The 23,735-nt window shown below is 42.3% G+C and overlaps 1 protein-coding gene across 1 annotated transcript; it reads left to right on the forward strand.

Moving 5' to 3' along the window:
- The first annotated feature begins 11,050 nt into the window (after positions 1–11,050).
- On the forward strand, positions 11,051–14,355 carry LOC116380607 (protein Tob1-like). The gene is made up of 2 exons (XM_031842512.1): positions 11,051–11,246; positions 12,270–14,355. Exon 2 carries the CDS (start codon positions 12,441–12,443, stop codon positions 13,470–13,472), a length of 1,032 nt encoding a protein of 343 aa, XP_031698372.1. The 5' UTR covers positions 11,051–11,246; positions 12,270–12,440; the 3' UTR covers positions 13,473–14,355.
- Positions 14,356–23,735: the final 9,380 nt, after the last annotated feature.

The raw sequence follows: 23,735 nt of genomic DNA on the forward strand, positions 1-23,735 counted from the left end.
TCTCTCTGCCCACACCGTAGGTCATGGCAGACAGTAAACACCGCGCTAAGTAAATGCCTGACAGGACTTAACTCAGAGGGAGACGGTCAGCCACACTGGGCTGTGCATACAGAAGCTTATTTATTTGGGCCTTGGTAAGCCGAGGCACACACCGAATGCTTATTAACTCGCTTTGCAGGTTGGACTGTAGACAAATCTAGGGCCAAGCCGTTTTTTTGTGTTAATGTACACAAAATAGACTACGGGCCTTTTCACAAATGAAAGTCTGAGCCAAGGCCAAAGTGTTTTTGTTACAAAGTGAAGCCAATACGGAACTTTATGGTGTCAATCGCAAGATGTTTGCAAGATGTTCATTTAATATATTATGGTCCCATCTAGAGTCAAATAGACAATAAAGCAGGGATGCTTTAGGGTGAGGCTACCCTGTGATTGACAGGTCGCTACCACGGCGTTGTCTTGTCTGGCAGTTGTTGTGTTTGTATCTTAAAACTTTAACCATTTCACAGTGTGTTTTCAGTTTATGAAAGTTAATTGTAACTTTTTTGGTCACCTAAAAATGTTTCCGCCCCCTTGTGTCACACCTAATTGCCAAAAAACCAAGACGGTGAACTCGAGTTTTATAAACGGTAGTCCACAAATCAAATGTCTACATTCACATTACTGTCAAACTACTCTCTCCATGGATACTGTGGCTCATTTTGTTTGGTTGCAAACTATTCCTTAAAGGAGCTTAATGCTACTCTTAGAGCACGATGATAGCCTGCCGGAACATTCGTTATTGGTCTGAAAGTCTGGACCTGTAATTTTGGTTCGGAACAAACGGAAAAGCTAAAAAAGTCCAGACCAGATAATGTAGGTGTGAAAGGACCGTAAGAGTCTACAGCCATGCTAGCAGCTTTGTGAGGCTGCATGTGAATACATTGCTCCCTTGTTTGATGTGTTTGCATAATAAAATGAGCTAATAAGCACGAAACACAAATACAGCTGAGGCTGATTGGAATGTGGTTCATTTTGACCTGATGGTGACGCGAGATGAAAAGTCGTCACAGGATCACCGCGGTTATTACAATCGGGGAACATGTGTGAGTGTACGAAATTTCACGATAATCAATCCAATAGTTGTTGGGGATTTTTTTTACTAACAAAAATGTCAACCTGATGGTGCTAGAGGAAAGGCCAGTGGCTCATCAACGTCGATTAGTATCTCGTATTTATCCTCTGAGGACCATGAATGTTTTACACATTATTGTGCCAATCCATCTGATAGATGTTGAGATATTTGAGAGGATAAGTGAAGCCTGCCAGTGGTGAAATATCAGGGGTCAGCAAAGTCAGATCAGCAAGGTCAGTAGGATTCAAACTCAGGACACCATGACAGTCTCAAGCTATGCTGCTAACACGGCTAAAGACTACATTTAGCACACCGTAGCTGATTTTACAAAGAATGAAAGGATCCAACTATTCAGTTATGCCACAAATTATGTGTGAATAACAACTGTGAATGAAAGGAGTTCAACCCTGTGGTGTGTCTACAGTAGTATTTACTACAAATCGTATTACATCAGTAACCAGGATGTAGGCATTTTCCCATCTCACATTGTAAGCTAAGCTGTTGGCGTTGAGACTAGGTCTCTGTGTCCCACTAGGCGGTGGATATTTCCCAACACCAGCAGCTTTGTGGGATTGACACAGCTCAGCTTCATTGTGGCGAGTACTGGAGTGGCCTTGTGTGGCCTTTTGTGTTGTACTTATAGGAGGTGGCTTAACAAAGGGACACATGATGTTGGTTTTGGATGGCGAGAGTCAGGAGGGAGGCTGACCCACCAAGGTCAAACTTCAGATCGTGCAGAAGCTTATCTGCTGACAAACTGTGAGCAACATGGTCAATAAGTCACCGACTCAGAGTCCTGACGGCTACTATAGCTGTAACAGAGAATCCACACATTTGTAAAAGCTGTTGTTAGGTGTAAATCTGAAACTGTAATGAAAGGAGAAGTGGAGTCAGTTGCTACAATACACCATCTGTTCCTCAGTGGTTTCACTCCTAACGGAATTTATGGTGAATATGTAGAAAAAAAAGAAAGCTTGAGAACAGTTGACCAAAGACTAACTTTTCCTTTTTAACAATGATAATGCTGACAGAAATGTTGATTGCTGCGTCTGTGGTTCAGGTTGATGATAACCATTAACATTTATTTTTCTGTTGATGGCAGTGTATATGGGCCATTGTAGGTAAAGAAAAACTAATGATTATGGAACCGTCTGAGGGGAGGGGCTTAATATTCCAAGAAAAAGCTCAGAATTCACAAGAAAAAAATTGGGTATTCTCTGAGATTATTAAGTCTCAAAAAGTCTCTGACACTAAAGTCACAAACTTATGAAAGCACATTTTTTTATTATTTTTTGTCAAGGAGCCACATCGCACTTTGCAAGGTTGGATCAACCTCATCACACAACAGAGGCTCCGTGAAACACTATGGTAATGAGAACGTACAGCAGGTCCGACATAATGATCAAAGACAATGCAAACTTATGTCAGCATCATGTTGATAAAATAACACAGGAAGAACATGAAAGAAAATGCGGCTATGTATCTTTCAGAGGTCATTCTTACCATAGGAACACGGCTTAAGGCGCAGCAAAAATCGGACGGTAGCTACATGTGTGCCTTTTTTCACACAAATTTATGATTTAATAATCAAGTTTTTTTCTCGCAAATTTGGGAATTTCTCTCGTAAATTTACAACAATTATTTTCTTGAACTATTTTAGCCCCTCCCCCAGCTCAGAATTTCTTTTTTTTACCTCCACGGCCCTAATATAATATGAATGGAATAAACAAACATGTACAATATGTTAGTTGGTAAGCTTTGGTGGAGTTGGTAGGTGTATTTCGGAACTAGTTAGCGTTCCTCCTTGTTACCAGTCTTACTCTAAGCCAGGCTTATCGCCTCATCTAGCTCCATACTATATGTACAGACACGAAAGTGGTGTAGCATATTCTGAAATGTTTTTTGCAAATGTTAGAAAGCTAATTAGTGTCGGACTGTTACGTTAACCTCTACTGATAGCCTATACAGCCATTATAGTTTCAGTTTAATGTGTCCAGGTTTTGAGATTCCCGTCTCTGTCACTTTTGCCACCACCCCGGTAAAAATGAGGTGAATCCTCACAACATTTACAAATGACGGCACACGCTCTCAACAGTTTTCAGTGCCTATTTCTTCAGCAAAAAGTAGTTCCAATGAAACCTCTTATTTCAAAACTTGGGCAAATAATCCCAATAATATTAAACCAAAACTATCTACATGACGAGATACCACTAAGTGTGTTTTTCTGACCCTTTTAACAATAACAAGGAACATCATGAAAAGCAAGCCCTGAAGTGAGCCACAGCCTCACAAATGACATGAGACATATTTCAATGTGTTCATAATATGAACCTATAATTAGTCTGGTGCTAATGCCGTTCATAGAATACATAAACATATGTATAGCACAAGACCCTGGTCTAGAATCCAGGCTGAGGGGGAGCCTATGAGGAAAAGCTTTCCTTTATCATTCATGTGTATTCCAGTTTGGTGTTGCCATTTACCATTTATCATCCAAACCGCCTGAATTGACTGGATTGATCGTGTTGAGTATTCACCCCAATGCTTTCTGGTTACTGGGCTGAATTGCACTGACTAGCAATGCCCAGCCAAAGAGCAATGTCACAATTACCCCACACACACACCCCCGCAGCGGGCCCTGAAAACACTCTTTTTTCTGCACCGCGGCTCATTTTTGTGTTCTCACGCTTGTTTTTTGCCCAGCCTATCACCTTTCTCCATCTCTATCAAAGGACATCCATCAGCGAAATATGGCTCCACCTTCTCTCGTTACCCCAACAGCACTGTGTCAGCTCTCCGAACCAGAAAGCACTGACTGCTGCTGCTGCTGCTGCTGCTGCTGCTGCTGCTGGAGGTGGAGGCGAGGTTACAGACAAAGCACATTTGTCTCCATCAAAATCATATGTCACTTCTCCTGAGTGAGTCACTGAATATTCAGCATATGAAGCGAGGGCCTCTTGTGCTCCCATTAGGGTGTTTACAATACATATATGGAGTGAGTTACTGAGCCAATATCCTCTCCGCACATGAAGGATCATGACTTCATGCTCATTATTCCTTCTCCTCCTGTTTCCTCATCCTAGTTTGCTGTTTGTGAAGGCAGAATGAAGCAAAGGATTAACCTTAACAGAGCTGCTTCCTCCGTTTCTCCTCCATCACGTTTGTCTCTGTGGCCCGGTACATTAGTCTCCTTCCTTTGCATTTTAAACTACCAACTGTGAAAAAAGAAAAAACATCCTCATTGCCATTTAAGAGATGAGATCTGACATTTGTCAGAAAAATAGCACTTGAGTGCTACTCTTAACTGTGGAAAAGCATGGGGTAACGTGTAAGAATAGTTGCCATGACTACATTGACATTGTTTCTGGGAAACAGCATTGAGGGCTGCTAAATAGAGGGTCTGTGCAAATTCTGGCTGCGCTTAACGCTTCGACGGGAGTTCACATGAGGGGAAAAAAAAGCAACATTTCGAGGATGCGTTGGATCTTGTACATGTTAATGTTTCCTGTGCTGACGATGTTGCTCGCATAATCTGACATCATCCATCGCAATGCCTGCCCAGGGACGGATCTCACCCACACAGGCGAGGGGATCTGTTTTAAGGGCGGGGAAGGAGGTTACAGTCCAAATGGAAGAGGAGCAGAGTGGAGGGGGGAGTGAGCGGGGGGGGTAAAAATACAAATCACAATGTCAGGGACAGCCTGCCTACTGTGGCACACTCCATTCACTATGCATGGAAATGTGACACATTCACACTGCAATGGATGGCTCTCACTCTAAAACCCATTCCATCCACAAGCACTGGCTGTTCATCTCAGAGCGTAATTGAATTTCTCGAAAAGTCGATCGGACTATGCAAGGGCACAGCTCTGCCATGCAGCGAGCACTCTGAGGCGGGACGGCGGCATAAAAAAAAGAAGCAGCAAACCTCAGGGCGATCTTGTGTCCGTGCCATGGCCGTGTCAATAAGCTTGATGCGACTCTATTCTGCCTGGTTGGCCGATTCATGACACAGCACATGCTAAACATAATCCCCCCCAACATGAAACCAAATAGTAGAGCAGAATGGTATTTAAATAGGAGCTCATCCCCTATTGTGTAACCTTCCTTCTCCTCCAGATGGCTTGTTATGAATCTGTCCAGGGGTCATGACAGTGTAACCACGAACACGCCCTATTTTTTCAGATGTACAGCAGGTATGTTTAGAGCTTCCCAGGAAATGTCTGTGTTGTCCTCACAGAGCAAATATTTCCGCTGCTTGTATTAATGCCATTCTTGGCTCTGGTGTGAATAAACGCGCTCTCTGGCCTCCCTCTGCCTCGCCGCAGCATTTGTAAACAAACTGAAGAGGAAGCGACACGTGACACCCGATCCCCAGACTCTGAGAGGACCGTAGTCTACCAGAGTAAAGACTCATCTTGTACACTTAGAAAGGATTTTCCTGTGTCGACAGCTCAAACGATTTGTCGCTCTCTGCCCGCTTTCATCGCCACAGTCGAGTGTTTCAAGACATTTCTATTCAGTCATTCCTTTTGAGTTTAAGAGATGAATAAAAAGCAGGTGCTTGCGCGTGAGTGCTTGAAACTATAAATTCCAGCGAGTAATCTTAGATTGCTGTCACCACAGATCCTCTGTGAATACTAATTGAGCGCCACCTCCTCTCCCACATCAGGCCAAGACTGTATTTCGATAACAGAGTAGTAAAACTTGTGTTCCACGCGGGATCACACTTGTTTAGCTGGTAAATGATACATATGCACAGAGAGAACTTCTCTCCGGATTAAATAAAAACAGATAGCTGCTGAAGAGAACCTTGTGTTTGGAGGGAGGGTTGCAAGAAAGAGTATTGGTACAAAACGATGCCGAAACTGCACTGATGTCAACCATAAACATAATAATGTTAGATCTGTAATATTATTTGTTAGCATTTTTGAGAGATCATGTCATATATACATGTAATAACTAAGAGGTTGTTGATGATCATTTCATTTTTAGGAAATTGATCAAATGTCAATAATGTCAAAACTCTTACATGGTTACACTGTCATACTTCCTCAGTTCCTTAACACTTTTAAAATCTAAAGATGTTTATTTCATCTTCTTACATCACGACACGGTGCTAGAATTCATTTGGAGCAGTGCTTCTGGACTCCTGTAAGTCCAATATTTACCTTCTTGTAGTTTTAGATTGCCACGAACTCCTAAGAAAGAAGTCGAGCTCTTGAGCTCTTAAATGTTAATCTTCATCAGCTAGTTGATAACTTTGTTTAATTGCCATATGGTGCTGAGCAAGTAGCATACAGTCGGTTTATCAGAGCCTTTTCGCTAAAAAACAAACAGCCGTGGCTGAAAATGATGCTGATGAGAGCGGCGAGAGTCAACCAAAACGGTAAATTTGCAGGTCAGAGAACTAAAAGAAAAATCAGCTGAAATACGATAAAATGCTCTGTGGAGCTGAGGGGAGCTGGAGCTGCAGAGTCGGGGATACATCTCTGTAGGTTCATCACTACTAGTGACCCCTTTCACATTACACAGAGTCGTGATGAACCGTTAATATGAAAATATGAATTATAGCAGCCTTAAAAATGAGAATAGAGCCAACATGTTTTGGTTGACCCTACTGTCTACAATATACATGAAGATTTATGCGGCCGCACATGGTTAGATATCACAAAATGTTGAAATAGAAAAAGAAATGAAGATAAGTGAACCTACGTTTTCAAAGGAGCACAGGGTTTAATGAGGAACTGCAGGAAAGTGAACTTTGCCACAGCGATCCATTTATTGTGGCCCGCATTTTGAATTAGACTTGTTCATCTGCTAAGGAGAGAAGCAAAGTGCTACATGAGTTGCATAACCTAGAGTTGAAAAAGATAATAAATTTGCTTTATCCTGTAAATGAAAGTGAAAAATCAAATCTGAGCTCAAGATATGAAGAACGCCTGGATGAACAGCCCTCATGCTGTCATGGCAGGTCGTGAAATAGCCATGAAATGCAATCTAGTTTTTATTTACAATTGTATTGGTGGCAGACGCACACCCACATGACTATGCAGCGGTCAGAGCTATGGCGTAGTATTAAATATTGACAAAGACCACTTAAGTCACCTCTCCTAACACTGTTTGAGCTTTGAAGTCCACTAGAAAGAACAGGATCTAATAAATCTATCCGAGCTCTCTCGGTGTTAGTCAAATAGCCAAAAGAAATGAATGCTGTGTCTGTGACAGCTTTCATTATCACGCTCACATGAGCAATGCTTTTTTTTTTGCCACTGCTTTCAGTTCAGTAGGCGAGAACCCAATTTCTTTCCTTATAAAACGTCTGTTTCTTGTCATTCCTTTCTTGGTAGCAAGCAAACAAAGAGTGGCACATATTCATATTTTTTTTTGTACTCTTACATTTAATCCCCCCGAAGTATTGAGCATGTGATGTTACGCATATCAAATTAATATCCAGTGACCACATCTGGGACTTGAACAGAGCTCTGTGTGCAGCTACAAAGCCAGAGAGAAGAGAAAAGGGCCTCACAGCTTCGTGAAGAGAAGGCGTAAAATGTCCATGTGGACCGACTTCACTTAAAAATGTGCATGAGTCACGCTAAAACATCTCACTTTATTATCCACGTATACCTCCAGGTCCCCACACGGACTCGCAACAACAGGAGGAAACTTTCCGCCGCTCACCAGATCCATACTCTGGTGGAGAATAACAAATAGGTCATTGTTAAGCACTGCCGATACCCGCAGCCAAAACTAACACTTACTTACCGAGTAGACGCAGTGGGAGAATGAGCAGAGGGATTCTGGACCTGCTCATGGTATTTCTTACAGTGCTGGGGAAAATAGCGATACGGCCTATCGTGCAAATTGAAACATGTTTTGAACATTTGGTCGTAGTCACACATTTCCTGTGGCGTGAGGAGAGAAAAAAAGCAAGCCTGCTCTGGTGGCCTTGGTGTGTCTCCAAGGCCCCCCGCAGTGTGTTAAGTTTGTGCTCGGGTCATCCATCACACGAGATCCCTGTTGGTGAAGAGAGACTCATCTCTCACACCTGCTGAGACTCAATCTGGAGGCTGGAAGAACTCTCCGTTGTGCCCTGCAGCGTCCCGCAGCCCTCTGGCTGCATTTTATAGAACTTTGTTCACTGGAATGTGGTACTGAGCTAAACATCGACGTAGCATTGTGATAAACCACAATTAACCACCATACGCCTAAGTCCACCCACTTCATATTTTTGAAAAATGCAAAAAGCCACGCCCACTTCCGTATGAGGAAAGCCTAGACGCAACGTCGTCAAACACAAGCGGCAACCTCCGGTTCTACTTAGTGAAGCCAATGCTGAAGTGTCTTAAAACTTGCATTCTCTTTACTGACCATCAGGGGGCGAATCCTTCGTTTGTAAAAAGAAGTCAGATTGTATAGAAGTCTATGAAAAAATGACTCTACTTCTCTCTTGATTTATTACCTCAGTAAACATTGTAAACTTGAGTTAATGGTCTCAATCATAGTTTCAAGTCTTCTTCAATACAGCATGATGTAAATTATGGTCCAATTTAGAGTAAAATATGGTAAATATGGTAACCTCTGTTCAACATGGCAACGGCCGTAATTCAAGATGGAAACAGTGAAATCGCCGAACTCGAGGCTTCAAAACAGCAGTCCACAAACCACTTTTTATATACAGTCTACAGTCAAACATGTCGCTACAGTAACTTGGAAAATAGCAATATGGGGCACTGAATTTACTGTTTATCAGACCAAGAATTAAAACCTGCGGTCCCTCCGACTCACTCCTCGCCGCTGGGAGACGAGTTGGCCAGGAGGAGAGCGGGCGGGAGCTTCGACGGACTGTCGCGGCTGCAGCAACTCGAATTCAGCCAGCTCAAACCCCAGTGCCTCCGTCTCTGGAGTAGCCGCCTGCTCTCCTCCCGGCTGTAGTCTCCTAGCGGCAGGAAACAGGGACCCAGCGTTGGCCCCGCTGGCCTGCTGTTCTGCTCATTTTCTGGAAACCACAATAAGGAAGGAACAGGCTTGTGCTATTATTGTATTGCTACACAGTGGTTACTGATAATTATATGATGAGAGGGCGTAAATATTCTTTTATTTCATGACGTAGATAAATTCCGAACAGTCGTGTCTCTCTCAGAGTCGGCCTCGCAACATTAGGGTTGATTTAAAACAGTAGATGGCTTTTTGAGCCATTTCCAACCATGAAATGGCAATTAAAAAAAGATTTTGCTAAGAAATATCAATATCAGCACCAGCATTTATGTATTTCCTCACAATACAGTCGTATGATTTAGTTTATAGCTTAGTTTAAGTGTGCAGTTACTTTCAAATGTATGGATTAACTCTTTTTTTTCAGAGATCAGCAGACGTGAGAAAGGGAGTAATGCTGTGAATACAAAAAACACACTTAAAGAGACAAGAATGGCTATGAAAGACTGATGAAACGCTCCCTCTCCGCTCCTCCTCTCTTTACTCCATACATTCTCTTAAAGCCAATATTCTCATGGGGGGATATAGCCGGCTGTCCAAGGCCACTCTGATGTTTGCTGTAATGTATAATGCACTTTGAAGCATATACATTCACTTTAGCTCAGTGGAGAAAGAGGAGAGAAGTGTGTCCTTTTTTCCCTTTCATGACTAGTACAACAGACTATCTAACTTAATTAATATTGATTCAGACCAATCATATACACAGCTGAAATGATATCGACTCCTCAGCTGTTCCCTCTAGAGAGCCTGTATGTAGCAGGCAGACAGACTGTAAATCAGCTATCAAATGTAGCATTTACAGATATGACATGCAGTGTTTTGAGTCAGGGAATACTTTTTGCCTCAGCTCCCCCGCCTCCTCCACAGGGACAGCCTGTCTTCTCTCCTCCCCTGCCCCGCCACTCCCCCTCCCAGCTGTACAATTCATGTGGCATTATATTTATTGTACAAACACACAGTGCGGGGAGCCCATGTTAGGTAAGAGCAAGCTGTGGTGTCAAACACCTTAGGCCTGTCAGGGGAGAGCTTAAGCCTTGCACTGTACAGCTGCTGAAAACAAGAAGCCAGCATTCAGGCACCTGGAGAGCTGCCGGGATCCATTTCGTATATCAATGCGTTTCCACAGTCGACAGACCTTATAATGAAGAGAAATGTATCACAGGTACACAGTGGGGATGTAATGCCAATATTCACTTTGATGGCAATTGTGGGATTCCGTCCGGTTTGTTTAAAAATGGTGGAAATTGTGCTGTGTCATAGAACACCATGTTCAATATGCAAATGCTGTTCGGTCTAGATACACAGCTGCAGCCTGGCTCAAGGAACATTAAAATGTTATTGGTGAGAAGCCGGAACACAACCAGTGACAGGTGTGTCCCTCCGCCACAGTGGCTATCGAGCTCTGTTTAACCCTGTAGTGGGAAGATGTGGTTTCATTTCAGTGTCGACTCTTGTCGGCAACGGTAATTATACAGACTGCTGAGCACATTTGTCTCAATAGACTCCTTGTTCAGCCATAGGTTTCATGCACGACTGAGCACAGCCTTTGAGCACAGAGGATCTTTATGAAGGCTTGGCTTCACGTGAAACTGTCACTCTTTTACCTTTCAAACATGATGGTGTTAGATTTGTTTCGTATTTTGCCCCGAACAAGGCTTTCTAAATATATTTAAAGATAGCTAAAAACCTGCTCTAATAAAATAGTCCAGAGCACATGAAAAGCAAACACTACCGTAAATAGAACCATACGGTTGATTGAGCTCAAAATCACCCAATCACAGCTATAGTTGTGGTGGGTGTTGATGACGAGGCCGCGCTTGGCCAATAGAAACACGTTACTGGGTGTTGACCTCTGTGAGCCGCATCACCACCTCCTCCATGTCCGTGGCGGAGGACTACTATAAAAACCTATCAGCCCAAGTTTTAAAGGGCAGAGTTGTAAAAACTCCCAGGCTGTGGGGAGTTAGCTTGCAAGCCTGTTAATCGGAATTCAACTGTACCCCACGGAAGCATCGCCTGGACCATTATAAAGACGGCCACGTAATTTTGTATCTCCTTTAGAAAGTAACGCTAGAGCTGTACAAGAATAACGCCTGCTGGACCCTGGCTATTGAAAGAAAAAGCTGTGAATTTTCATGTAAGTAAATATTAACCCGACATCTGCATAACATTAGTTTATTTGTAGACTGAAACAGTTGTGCGTTATTTTGTCGATATCCTTTAGACTCTCAAACTGGCACCCGATGGTGTTATTGGACGTTGGTCTTACGGTTATATTCAGTCTGTCCAGCAGCTTTAACGTTAGCTAAATTGGATGCTAAGTAGCTTGCTATCTGGTCGTTAGTCCAGATTGAAGCGGGTTTTCTTATTCTCTCGCCGTTACCGTGACGTTACAATTTTGCTCTCCGTCTCCGCGACGTGACACCGATAAGCGGCTGGTCGAGCTAAACATTAACAGTATCTGGCTTTCTAGATAGCAAGCTACGTATCCGTTCACACCCTTCATCAAGTTGGCCAGCTAATGCTAGCTTGTCGGCTATATCGAAGCCGAGCGTGAAGAGAAAGAGAGCCGTGTTTTGCATTCATTGCCACTGTCGTCGTGTACTTCATCGAGTGTCTTCTGCACGATCGTAGAAAGGGAATTCATAGTCGTGGCTAGACTTTGAATGTTGGTTATGTAACAGCAATTTTCGTCACTGTGTAGCTCAGTCGGTGCACGGGAAACCACTAGAATAGACCGGTTGGGTTAATATTAATTTTGCCCGAACATGTCCGTGCGCGAGAGTGAGGCAATCTGAAAAATCATTGTGACTTGACAGAAGGCATCAGATCCACCACCCTCCGTAGAGGTCAACCATTGCTCGCGTATTTGTGTCACACTTAGACCGCTGGGAACACACACTGCTGACACCGACTCTGAGTCAGTGGCCTCTGTTTATTTATAGCTGTTTCTATTGTACAGCTGATCTACAGCACTGCTGTGGACAGGGGGAAGTGAATGGAGAGTTATCAGAAGATAATACAGATGAAACGTCATTGATCGTAATGATTCGTTTTATATGGAATTTGAATTTAAAAAAAATAATAATTTTATTATTTTTTGCTTATACACCAAATGGCTTCATCTACTTAATGCTTTCCTCTTTTTGCTCTGTTTCAGGATCTTAAACCTAACCCTGTTGGAGAAAGGATATTCACTTTGGCAACAAGCACTGAGGTTTTGTTTTTTGTCATTAATCTGATCACTGCTACCGTGGAGGTTTTTTTTTGCAAAGCTCAGAAAAAGCAACTCTGTGACGGGAAAAAGAATCGTCTCGCCTCTGAAGCAGCTATGCAGCTTGAAATTCAAGTAGCACTCAACTTTATTATTTCCTATTTATACAACAAACTCCCCCGACGACGTGTGAACATCTTCGGCGAAGAACTCGAGAGGCAGCTGAAGAAGAAATATGAAGGCCACTGGTATCCGGATAAGCCATACAAAGGTTCGGGGTTCAGGTGCATCCACGTAGGGGAGAAGGTGGACCCTGTGGTGGAGCAGGCAGCCAAAGAGAGCGGGCTGGACATCGAAGACGTCCGGAATAATCTCCCCCAGGACCTTAGTGTGTGGATCGACCCGTTTGAGGTGTCCTACCAGATTGGGGAGAAGGGACCGGTCAAGGTTCTATATGTGGACGATAACAATGACAACGGGTCGGAGCTGGACAAGGAGATCAAGAACAGCTTTAACCCCGAGGCCCAGGTCTTCATGCCAATCAGCGACCCCGTCGGGGCTTCCTCAGAGTCCAGCTCCCCCTCACCTCCTTTCGGCCAGTCTGCCGCCGTGAGCCCCTCCTTCATGCCGCGCTCCACCCAGCCCTTAACCTTCACCACTGCCACCTTCGCTGCCACCAAATTTGGCTCCACAAAGATGAAGAGCAGCGGCCGTGGCAACAACAACAACAACAACACCACCACCACCAACAGCAGCAGCAGCGGCGGCGGCGGCAGTAGCAACAAGGTGGCCCGCACCTCCCCCACCAGTAACTTGGGCCTGAATGTCAACACCCTACTGAAGCAGAAAGCCATCTCCACCTCCATGCAGTCACTGTACGGGCTGGGCCTGGGGCAGCAGAAGGCCTCCGCTCTCTCCCCTAACGCCAAGGAGTTTGTGTTCCCCAGCCTCCAGGGTCAGGCCAGCCCTGGAGCCGTGTTCCCCGGGGAGGGCTCCCTGGGTCTCGGCACCCTGCAGTACAACAATGCCTTTGACGTGTTCGCGGCCTACGGAAGCCTCAACGACAAGTCCCTTATTGATGGCCTCAACTTCAGTCTGAGCAACATGCAGTATTCTAACCAGCAATTCCAGCCGGTCATGGCTAACTAAACTCATCAGAACGATGTTATTTATGAATGATGGTGGCTCAAAGAGAAGGAAAAAACAAAACGCACACTTAGAAAAACTGGACTTTCATGGATATAGTGTCTAGTCAGTCAAGCGCATGTGCCCAAGGGTGTTTTTACTGTACCCCCTTGAGTTTGTTCTACTAAAGGCTTGTACAAACACATCCAAGCTTGGTTACTTCAATTCAACATGCATTGTTGTTTTTCTTTCTTTTTTGCCAACCAAGCACAACATTTTTTTACCATGTTGAGAAAATACTCCAAAAAAATGTATAAAAACACAAGCTTCAAGTTTTGGCCTCTTACTGTATTTTACAGGTGGTAAGACGAGGCTGATTTTTATGAATTGGCACTACTAAGTGGGGTTACTTGGTCTTTTTCTAATTGTATAATTTAATTTAGTACAGAGTTTGTAAGATATCAGAGTATATATTGTTTCTATGACATGGTGTTGCATTTATATCTTTTTACTACTCCAGTGATCTGTGATGGCTGCAGCAGCTTTTCCTTTTTTCTTTTTTTTTTAAAAAGATAATTGTTAAAGAAACCCATCTTAAAAAAAACACAAAAAAAAGTACATCAAATATTCTCAAGATTGTGTACAGAGTATTCCTTAGTGGTGGGATTCACGTGTAGGAATATTTGCTTTTTCTGAAAGATGAATTGTATTTTCTGTTAAGAGGTTAAAAAGATTTTGCTATACAATGGACAAAATGTAATTGTATGAATATTAATTTTGTACCTACATTGTGCAATACTTGATAAAAAAATACGGTATAACAAAGTATTTTGAGTCAGTGTCTTACATGTCAAGAGGGACTGAAATAGTTTATATTGTTAAGTTTGTATTAAATGCTTAAAAATGATATGCTTGTCTTTATTTTTTTTTAATTTCATATTTGCACCCTGGTCTTTTTAATATAATAAACTCCAGTTGAACATGATCTGTGGAGAGCCGGACTTGTTTATTGCTTGTTAACACACTGTTGCTTCTATTCTTTTAAAATATTGAACCAGTAGCAGACTTTGCCATTGGGCGATCCTCTGCCTGAGCAGACGATGGTATTGACAGTCACATGCTAGGAGTTGCCGCTCCGTGTCATGAGGGCAACTTGAGGTTAAGAAAATGACTTGACTGGGCTGTTTGTCCATGTGGCAAGCACGCAGCTCGTAGCGTATCGACGGTAAACTTTGGATCAGTTCAGGGTTTGCAGGCGGAGGGGGGAGGGAGTTAGTCTCGTAGCCACGCGACATCACAGCTGTGGAGAGCCATTCATGACTCACTGTAGCAGTGTGAACCATTGCATTTATTTAGCCTGTCTGTTTATTTCAGGGTCGGTGTGGTACGTTTGAAAGCATCCATTGCTGTAACAGTTTGAGAGTGTCTAAATCACGCTGCTTGGCTTCCATGGGTTAGGGTGTCCTATGAAGTAAAGAACAAGCAAAACATGCTCCAATGTTTCGAGTTCCAAAACTCTATACTCACCAAAGACATAATTACATTTGCGTATGACTCAAAGGTCTGAGGAGGATGTGGCTTTGTGTTTTTATGCTGAAACAATTCCTCCTTTGTCAAAGACTTGCTGTGTACAGAGGTGTCAATACGGCTGAGCAAACCTACCCAGCTAAACACACCTAAAGCCTGTTATAGGTGCTCATAAACGACTTTATTATGCAAGTGTTTCCTTTCTTAAATACTTGACCTAATGCCAAATATTGAAGTGCCCTTAATAGCACCGTTGTGTAACTCTGTCGTTTGGTTCACATGAAAGGCTATATTAAGTATCAGTTGTGTTACACTTCTGAAGTGGAGCAATCGGTCATCCTGTGCCTTGACTTAAAGTGTCAATACAACAGTACAATAATGTAAAAATACTTAAATGCGGAATATCAGTTTAAAGTAACAAATGTACCTGGTCTGCCCTTGAACTCATTGTTGGTTAATACTGAAGCGTACAGGAAAAGCAGAATGTATTTTACTGGTTGACATGGTACTAATTTGAATGCTTAACATAGTTTGCTAGCTAGAGTAAATCTTCAGGTTTATGAGATTATTAATGCAGGATTATTAAATCTGAAATAAATGTTTAATTGTGTATTTTAAATACAATGTGGCCATTTAATGGAATAGTTCACTATTTAGGAAAGTAGGCTATTCGCTTTCTTGCATAGGAATGGATGAGAAGAACTGTCATGTCTAGTAAATATGACACAGGCGTCATCAGCCGGTTAGCCTAGCTTAGCATAAAGACTGGAAACTCTGCTGCTCTGTCTGAAGCTAAAAAAAATGTCACTACCAGTGCCACTAATTATTAGGATATTGTTTATTTATTTTCACATAATGTTGGGTTTGTACAGGGGTTATGTACTGTTTTCACTCTGAAGGTGAGTTGTTTTTATACGGTTTAGGCAAATTAAACATATGAGATATTTAAAAAAAGCTAAATGTTGAAATTTGTATTTATTTTGTGGTCCTCTCTCTAATATTTGAGAAGTTTAGAGGAGACTCATAGATATCTAAACTGCAACTAGAGTGGAGTAGTAGAATGAATATGAGTAGCATAAAATGGAAATACCCAAGTAAAGCACAAGTACCTCAATGTTGTACATTGTACAGCCCTGGTGTAAATGTACTTAGTTAATTACCACGATTGCATTTCTGTATCATCATGTAGAAGTAGACAGCCATGGCTTCCCATAAGGCCTTAGCAGTGATGCAGCCTATAGAAAGATAAAACACTTGATATGGCCTGGAAGGATAGGTGTAGTTCTGAATTCTATTTACAGTAAGAGTCTCAGTTTAGATTGCTCTACTTTGTACTTCTGACTAAACCGATCTCGCAGAAGTTTTTTATTTAGGTCAATGTATTTCTCGGTCAGTTCAGCACCATGTAAACAATTGCAACAATGGAGCGTGGGAGAAGTTTATACAATTTGATTTTGAGATTGGCCTCAAATGTAGAGACAAGGCAAAAGAGGCAACGATCAGCCAGCTAGCAGCTGAAGGCTCTGTCGGGAGGAGAAAGAGCTGCAGCTCCGAAAACTGACCTCTAGTCAGCGGCTGTTGCGAATCGAAATGGCGGCAACAGTTTTGCTGATACCGGACCGCTCAAGACTCCCCTCCTGATCACTTGGCTTTCTGTTGCTGCTGATACACAGGTTAGACCCAGGGGTTCAGGGGTTTGTTCCATCTGAATTTGAGTTCTTCCCGGTGAAGTGGTCATGGATGTACAACGTTTAAGACCCAATGATAAGTGTTCATACTGGGAATTTGGTTTACCTAAAAAACAAATTCAAGATCTTTCCGCACTGTAAGTCTATCAGGAAACACAATCCCATCTCGGGACAGACCCAACAATTGTAATTACATGGTATGACTATAAAATTGGCTTCAAAGCCCAGTGCTCTTTCTGGATGCCGCAGTGGGTGCGCTAACTAGCTAATTATTGTCTCACTTGTGGTACAATAAACTGAAAATTTATAAAATGGAGTGCTCCATATTGTTATTTTTCAAGCTATGCTTGAAAAACCTTTGCAAAATCATGCAAAAGTACTTTTTTTTGTTTTTCAACATTTTATTATTTATTTTATCTATTTATTATTATAATTTATTATTAATTGATTACTATTTGATTGTTATTTGATTATTATTATTTGTGTCCCTTCTGAGGCTCTGTATGGTATTTAACTGGGTCAATCTGTACCAGATAAACTATTTCAGTCCTCATCTCAAATTGTCACTTTTCAATATATTTCGCAAAGCCCCTGCAGCCTGAGTGGTAAACTATATTCAAAACACATTCACAAACACATGCACATATTTACACACAGAGACACACAGTTCCACACGACCACCTCGGCTCTCTGGGATAAACAGGCCCACAGATGGTCTGGTCACACCAGCTGGGAGACTCCCAGGGTGTGGGGTGTTGCCTTGCTGAGACTCCATCTTGTCAGTTCCAGAGTGTGCTCTCCCCCCTTTGCTTCAGAGAGATACATTCCTGACTCGAGCTTCACATATTACACACAGGTCCTTATCATTCTGTATCTCTCACACGCCCAGCAGTGTCGTACACTCGGCATGCAGGACCTGTGTTTTTTTCTGAAGGGTGTTTTTCTCAGCTAAGAATGGAAGCAAAGACAGGCCATAATAGATTTAATTTGACAAATACCTCATTGTGACATTTAATCACGATGTTGACATTATTGGACAAAAATATGCTCATTCGCTTTTTTTTCCGAGAGTGAGATCGAAAGACTCACATCACTCTCAAGTCTTTATGACAAATATGAAGCTATAGTCAGCAGCCCGCTAGCTTAGCTTAGCATAAAGACTGGATATATGGGGAACCGGCTAGCCTGGCTCTGTCTAAAGGTAGCAAAATCTTACCACCAGCACCTTTAGAGCTTCAAAGAAAGGCAGTGATTAGTAGAATGTCTTAAGCACCGGAATATTTAATTGTGAAATTTAACCATAATTAATATGAAGGAATATTTCAACATTTTGGAAAGTATGCTTATTCGCTTCTTGGCGAGATATAGATGAGAAGAATGATGCCACTCTCATGTTTTTACAGTAAATATGAAGCCGCCGGTTAGCTTAGTCTAGCATAAAGACTGGATACAGGGAGAAGCCGCTAGCCTGACTCTATCTGAAGCTAACAACAACTAACAGGAGCTAACAGAGGAGCTTAAGAGGTGCCTACCAGTACCTCTAAAGTGGGTTGTTTTTACCCCTCTGGTGTTAGTTGAAATGAAACAAATAAGATATAAGATTTAGGGGTGATGGTTAGTGGATTGTGTTAACTTTGGACAAAGGCATGCTAGCTGTTTCCACATTCTTCCAGTCTTTGTATCAAGCTGAGCTAACTAACTGCTGGTTGTAGCTACATCACGTACAAAATGTATCAATCTTTGTCAATCTTCTCAGCAAGAGAGCAAACAAGCCTAAACATACCTTTATTTCCAATATTGGGCAGTATTTGGTATTTTCTGTCTTAAAAATAATACTTGATATCAAGTTTTTGAAATAGCATAACTTGAAATTATCTACTGGACATATCCAGAAAGACGGAATCTAAGAACAGTTGTTTTTTTTGCCAAAAGTTGGATGAGAAGATTAATATCAATCTCATGCCTGTACACTCCATATGAAGCTGCTTACAAGTACTGAAGGAAACGGCAATGGAAAGAATTAAGCTGAATTATGTCGCCCCTTTGGCAGACTTCTTCCACTTGTTCAAACAAGCACTCATATTAAGCCTCTGTTGGAGAACCCAAATGGCTGATGCGCTGTAAACACAGTGTTTACAAGGCAAAGGGCAAGCCAGAGTGAGTCATCCTAAAGTGCAGATGATACATCTCAGTTGTGTTTGGACAGCGCTAGTTATCACTTCCAGCAAAGACAGATGGGGTCCATGTATTTCAGCACAATGCCAGGGAACAGAGAGAGGAGCTGGGAGCGCAATCCAGAATGTTTTGGATTGTAGTTGATAGCAGATGAGGATTTAGATCAGTAGCCCAGAGGTGAATCTTGTATATCATGAAGAAAATTACCCATTTTCCATGCTGTCGTTGAGTGTGGATAAGTGCCGCTAGGTTTTGACATTTATGCTTCTATATTAAGCCTGTGATCAGAGCTGTTGCCTTCATGAACGCTAGGAAGTGAGCTCAGCACCTGTTCCTGGTTATTGAGTTTGGCCTGTACAGTGAGGCGGTGACATTTCAGAGGCTCGTGGGCCAAAGATACCACCACATGAGCGGGAAGCACATCTGCAATTCAAGGAAGCTCAACATTTCACTTGATTGAAAGAAAAGAAAGAAAAAAGGACCAGAGAGAGGGGAAGATAAAGAGGATATATGAAAAACAGCCCCATCCAGTCTGTGTTATTCGCTGATAAACCCGTAGCTGAGACTTTAATGAATACAAACTGTGCTGTGCTTGGCCAGGACAGAACCTTCAGTCAGCCGCTGCTTTCAAGTGCTGCCAAGTCATTTTAGTGGGGATCATCCATTCGACCTTATTCTTATTCCAATCCAGACAACCTAAAAGCACCACGTCTCAGCAGTATGGAATCATAATCCATATTTCATTGTGACTCTGTGAGCTTGAGAGGAAAAAAAAAAGAAGTGTCGAGATGCATTGTTGCCATTGTACTTTCATGCCTCCTCGTCGGCCTCTCCCTCTCTGTTTGTTTTGGTTTTGAAGGTGCAGTCGAAGGTTGCGGTGCCAAAAGGGTGTTGCACACTTCAATAGGTTTAAAAATAGCCCTTGCAGGGTGTCTGAGTCATCACAGGAGAATCCTCGCTTCTCATGCTACCCCTCCCCCCTCCTAGCAGCCAACCTGTGCCTGACACTTCACAGCAGGGACCACTTGTATGCTAATACGGCATTAGAACAATTCTTTCCCCTCGCACCTGCATCATAGCCTGCGCTGACGTAAGGCCTGAAAATAATGACTACTCCTTTTGAGGAAGGCGGGTTCCTCCTCTGGAGCTATGTAGGGTATCCTGCCCTCTCAAGTCACGAAGAGAACCCGGAGAAAGCAGGTGGGGTCTACAGAAAGAGACGCGTGAATAAAAAGACAGGGACAAAAGGGGAGATACACAGATGTTTATTTCTGACTGTGCTGATGGCAAACCATGTAGCCATGACAACACATTTCCTTCACCTTCTCCATGCTGATAATGGCTTGCTGAAGCAGAAAGGAAGCTGATGAATTAGGGCCCAGCAATTCACCAAAGGCAAATAAATGCAATGTGTGTTCGAGCTAGATGTTCGAGCCATTAGCTATTAGTTTGTTTTAGCTCTCTTGTTCCATCTGAGAAAAAATGGATTTATTGTCCCTCTCAGGTGTTATTTAACAGTATCATCTGATATCAAATACTGCAGGCTGCTCTCATACACTGTTCGTAGCGATAGCTAGTAATGTGCTGCAAATCGTATCTTTCTTGTCTTCAATTCGGACGTAATCATGAGCCAGGACAGGTGACGTAGTCGAAAGAGCGATAAAGTCCCTGTTATTGCCGTTGACTTATTTATCAGGTGACTTCCATACTTAGGTAACGTCACTTCCGTAGTGATTTCCACCCAAACCAAGTACTACTAAACAGGGAGTTTTGATTCCCAAACACCGCAGGGGCTCTGATCGCTCGTGTTGCTGGATATGCGCAAGAAAAGCTTACGGAAAATAACAAAAGACCTTTTTGGTGAGATATAAAACCAAACCGTCGTATGATGAATACTGATATAGTGGGAAAGTCCAAGTGAGGCACAGGGGATACAAAAAGTCTAGCACTGAAAAGATTTGTTGATTAATCAATTAGTCAACAGAAAATGAATCAAAAACACACTTTCATCATCGATTTAATCTTTAATCGAGCTAAAACATTCACAGCCTCCAGCTTCTCAAAAGTGAGGATTTGCCCCTCATCACTGGTTGGACAACCAAAATAATTCTTGACATTTTTAGAGACTGATTCATGAATAAAAAAAGTGTGTCGATAATGAAAGTAATTGTTAGTTGCAGACCCAGTTCTAACACAATCAGAAGAATGCAGCAGTGCAAAATAGGTAGGTCAGTAGCTGTAACCCGTGCAATCTGTCAAGGAGTGCACGTCATTGTCAGGCCAACAAAGGAGAAGGTGGAGAGCACATGTTTTGATTTTCAGTCTCGGTATGTTTCTAAAGATAGATACTAAAGTATGATGAACTGGAACTCCTTCACACTTTCGATATGACATAAACCTATTAAAGTAATAACATTTTTGGAGAAAATGTGTTTTTTCTACTTGGGTGAACCAACACTTTAGTCTTTACGACAATTCAAAGTCTATGACATTGCAGACACTGGATGGTATCTAAGCCTTTAAACATTTACAGACGCCCCGTTGTGATGAGGCACATTTGTACGGTTTCTATGGCTGCATTACTCCAGTGAAGCCTCGCTCGGTGATGTGTTTGAGGACAACCGAGCGTAGAGGCGCTGATGGAGATAGGTTTGCCGTAATACCTCTCTCTCTCTCGCTCTCTCTCTCTCTCTCTCTCTCTATTCCCGACTCCTCCTGAACCCCCATCACTCTCTCCAGAGCCTGGGAAGTTTCTCCTGTATTTGATGTTCCCCCGTCTGTGTAATTTAATCTCAGCGATTCCCTGCAGCTCTCTCCGACCATAAACCTCTGCTCTAATAATAGGAAGCCCAGGCACTGTCTCCTCTCTAATCTCTGCCTGTGTGTGGATGTTTTGTGTGCAACTGCTCCTGCCTCTGCACCGTAGAGATAAGGCTGCATTTGTTTGGCCGCCGCCAACTTTCCCTCACAAATTGCAATAGTGATACCGAATCAGAGTAGGTGGTTAGAATAACGAACACCAGACCATTAAATGATTTTGCGTTTAGTGCAACTCTGCTGTTTCTGTGCCGACTTTCTATTGTGTGTGCTATCAGGAGACTGATAGGGCACACGGTACCAGTGTTAGTGTACCATATAGTGCAGCATTATGATACAAGAGAGGAATTTTAACTGATTAAACGGTTACAAAGTGTCTCTGTTGGCTTTCAAAGCTCTTGTCATACGTGTCTGAAGCAGCCTATACTTCCCACGCTCAGCTGAGGCCTATTCAGGACAAATTAAAACATGTCTTCCAAACAAGGTTTTCTCATGCTAAACTTTTTTGTAGTGACATGGATCTGGGGGAATTGGCATCTCATCGCCTTTCCAAAAAAGGGTTCTTGTCTGCTGTAGCATAAACTGCAACCATTGGCTTACTGACTATATAAATAACTTAAAATTCAAACAGCACATCAGTAGCTACATTATTTTTTGGGGTTACAGGTTAGAAAAACACCCATTCAGGACTAACATTTCCACTCTGCGAGAGCCAAGATGCTACGATATTAGAGTTTAGAATGACGTGTTTTGCTCTTTACTGGAGTTGAGAATGCTTATACTCCAACGACCAGGCCCGAGTTATTTGTTGGGTTGGGAGATAAGCGTTACCTTTGCAAAATTTATCAGCGAGTTCTCTTTCTTTTTCCTTACATATGTTAAACACTTGGAAATACGAGCAATACAGCAGAAGTCCAACCTTTGTGGTTGCTTTTTCAAGTGTGTTTTCTTATAGCAAACACCCAAACACGGTTATATTTGAACAAAGATGACACTTGCATTACATTTTCATTGATAATACTGCAGTATAATAATAGAGCTAACAAGCTCACTGCATCACAAGAACAACGCTGCTTATTTAACGCGTCTTCTACATGGATCATCTACTGTGAGCTTAACCGTTCAGCTACTGCTGGGGTACCAAATGTCAAGAAGAAGTCAAGAAAACTGTCCTTCCAGCAAATTTGAAAGCATAGCTTTTGAGAAGTATAACATCAGTTGTTAGCTGTAGGTGGGTCACATAGCTGGGGAACATAGCTCGCTTTTTTGGGACGGTTAGCATTCTAGCATATTCTAGCATTATATCATGTAAACAGCCCATTTAAGTGCAGATTTAAACCCTTTTACAGGGTTCTGGTTTTAAAACAAGTCTGGAAACATTGAAAAGTCAGGCTGAGACAGGGTTTTGAGCCAACTCATTTATTTCAGCTAGCTAGCTACAGCTGATTAGATCTGCTTGTGACATTTGAGACGAAAAATGAGACAGTCAGTAGCTTGACACAAGAAGACAGACTTTGTCTACTTCTGTCTGAAATTAAGGATTATTTTGTAGATAACTAAGACTTTCAAGTGGTAAATCTGTCAACGTTGTGAGTGTAAACGTTGTATAATGCAGTACTAAAATGAAAAGCTTTAATGCTTTTACACTCCGGGCGTTTTTTTTCGCACGTCAATATATATTTTTTTTAACGTTAACACAGAATGCAAAAAGGACACATTTTTTTCACAACAACATCAATTTTCCTGAGCTTTTTAACCACAAATAAAGGCATCAACTGCTTATGTTGTGCGGAACGGGTTGAGATGCGCCTATATTTATGAAAAACAATATGAAGGCGCTGTAGTCCGAACCTAGACGAAAAACTTTATTACTTAATTTCCTTCTTGACGCCGCAGACCACAGCCACTTCTTTCGGTTTTTACCTTTCACAATAAAAAGCCCTGGACATATGACATATGGCAGGCAAGTATTTTGCATTTTTGTGCCCTTTATTCGTCACGCCCCTGGTGTGTAAAGGCGTAGCAAAAGCTGCTTAGCGGGCAGGGTTTGGTGAACCGTCAGTTTACAAGCTTTCGGATC

The sequence above is a fragment of the Anarrhichthys ocellatus genome, unplaced genomic scaffold, assembly GCF_004355925.1.
Source record: "Anarrhichthys ocellatus isolate YVR2014 unplaced genomic scaffold, GSC_Weel_1.0 scaffold4, whole genome shotgun sequence".
Lineage (NCBI taxonomy): Eukaryota > Metazoa > Chordata > Actinopteri > Perciformes > Anarhichadidae > Anarrhichthys > Anarrhichthys ocellatus.

Bases quoted from the DNA above. Each gene is read 5' to 3' on its own strand.
- LOC116380607 (XM_031842512.1), top strand. From the start codon at position 12,441: ATGCAGCTTGAAATTCAAGTAGCACTCAACTTTATTATTTCCTATTTA.